This window comes from Vombatus ursinus, unplaced genomic scaffold, assembly GCF_900497805.2.
Source record: "Vombatus ursinus unplaced genomic scaffold, bare-nosed wombat genome assembly UNPS02005489.1, whole genome shotgun sequence".
Lineage (NCBI taxonomy): Eukaryota > Metazoa > Chordata > Mammalia > Diprotodontia > Vombatidae > Vombatus > Vombatus ursinus.
Genome location: NW_020945267.1, coordinates 6,152 through 8,240, shown reverse-complemented (window position 1 = coordinate 8,240; position 2,089 = coordinate 6,152). Strand labels below are relative to the sequence as shown.

General features: G+C 44.5%; 1 protein-coding gene across 1 annotated transcript in view; it reads left to right on the top strand.

The window, feature by feature from the left end:
- The first annotated feature begins 575 nt into the window (after positions 1 to 575).
- The window catches only part of LOC114032626 (kunitz-type protease inhibitor 1-like), a 7,659-nt gene continuing 6,145 nt past the window's right edge, over positions 576 to 2,089 (top strand). Inside the window, exons 1-3 of the mRNA XM_027847990.1 lie at positions 576 to 699; positions 1,329 to 1,479; positions 1,598 to 1,768. Of these exons, the coding sequence (XP_027703791.1) occupies positions 601 to 699; positions 1,329 to 1,479; positions 1,598 to 1,768 (421 nt within the window). The 5' untranslated portion in view covers positions 576 to 600. The remainder of the gene's footprint in view (positions 700 to 1,328; positions 1,480 to 1,597; positions 1,769 to 2,089) is intronic.

Here is a 2,089-nt window from a genome sequence, read left to right as displayed (position 1 = left end):
TCTCTTTCAATTCTGAGATTCTATGATTCCTATTCTTTTTTTTTTTTTCATTCTCCACAGTAATAGACCCATAGTTGGTCTTAGTAAATATTTGTTAAATGAATGATATTTCAGGTAGAGAGAGCTGCCACAAAAATCAGGAGACAGTAGATAGATTCGCTGGCAGTTAAAAAAGGCAGGAACTATAGAAGGGGTGACAATGAATCCCCCTTTTCCTACCTATTCTCACCCTTGGCACTACTTAGTAAAGCTGAAAGTTTCCCTCCCCTACCGACAATCGGTTTCTACTTTGCCACTTGAATGACTTTGGGAGAAGACCCATTCCTATTATTTCCCATTGTCCCCTCATAGAATGTAATCTCCTTGAGGGTAGGGATTATTAAATTTTTTATTTTCAAATCCTCAGTGCCCAGCATAGTTCATGGCATATAATAGAAGATTAATAAATGCTTGTTGGTTGATTTGATGGATTTTCTAAGCTCATTTGCATATCTGGATATCATGCATGTGATAAAGGAGACTCATTCCTCATGGAAAGAGTTTACCCAACCATTCCTCCATCTTCCCCCAGGAGCTCACCTTCCAAAGTCTTGGGCTGGTATGGAATTGAAGGTACAACCTCAGGAGCCCCTGGTACTCCGAGGCACAGAAAACACTGAGTGGCGCCTTGTCCAGGGAGATACCGATGTGAAGGTGGAGGTGAGGAGCTGAAGTGGGGTCTAGGGTGACAGAACTTTGGGAGCATCCCTCAAGCCATTAGATACCCTCCCCCAGCTTTTATCCCTATCTCCTTGGGTCATTGTCTGATTTGGGAGGTGCCTGAGTCCCAGGAACAATTGCTTTTGGGTGCCCTAAAACCAAGAGTGTGGTTATGCTAGAACCAGCTGAAAAGCACTGACTGTTAAATTTTCAGTATGAGCATTTATACCTTGGAAATCTGTAAACACTACAAAACAGGGCTGGATTTTTGGTTGTCCAGACTTAAGTGATAGAAAAATACTAATAATGCAGAATGAACCGAAAAGTGTGTTGTATGTACATAGATGTGTATGTATATGTTTTTATATGTGTGGAGAGCCAATTGCTAAAGATTTACCAGCACACCACTGCCTAAAATAATTTCTATAACCTCATTGATTAAAATTCCCACAGACAGCCCTGTCCCTCACCTGTTCTCCATCTATGATTCCCCTACTCTGGTATCAAAAAATTTCTTTTGTGATTATCGGGGACAAAGATAAACGATATCTTCAGATCTGCAGGGACCTATTACAGCGGGGGATAGGGAATAGATCTGAAGCCCCTTCCCCCTCTTTTTTTTCTTATAGAAAAAGGATCCGGATCAGCTAGAGCTCTCACAGCTAAAAGAGGGGACTTACGTCTTTCAGTTGACTGTGAAGGAGCCTGTGAAGGAGACTGACAAGAAGCAGAATACTGCCAACTTCAGTATCGTTGTCCTGTCACCTAAGCAGACAGAAGGTAAGGGATTAGCCCAGGGGAAGGAGGGGCAGGGACCAAAAGGAGACAGGCACAGAGCCCTCAGTACCCAAATAACCCCCTTAGATGACTAACTCAGGCTTGCCCCTGCTTTACCCAGAACACTGCCTGGCACCCAAGAAGGTGGGCCGTTGCCGAGGCTCTTTCCCCCGATGGTACTATGACCCCACTGAGCAGCTCTGCCAAAGTTTCGTCTATGGTGGTTGCCTTGGCAACAAGAATAACTACCTTCGGGAAGAGGAGTGCAAGATGGCCTGCAAGTATGTACAAGGTGAGCTGGTTGGGAGGGTTGAAATGGGAAAGGAAAGAGTGGGAAGAAATTGAAAAAGTGAGTGGGCTAGGGAATAGGGAGAGTCTGATGCGAAGAGAAGGTGCCTGGGGGGAAAGAAGTGATAGTGATATGAAAAAAAAGAAGCATCAAGGGCAGCTAGGTGGCACAATGGATAGAGCTCCAGCCTTGGAGTCAGGAGGACCTGAGTTCAAATCCAGCCTCAGACACTTAACACTTAATAGCTGTGAGACTTGGGGCAAGTCACTTAACCCCAATTGCCTCACAAAAAGAGAGAGAGAGAGAGAGAGAGAGAGAGAGAGA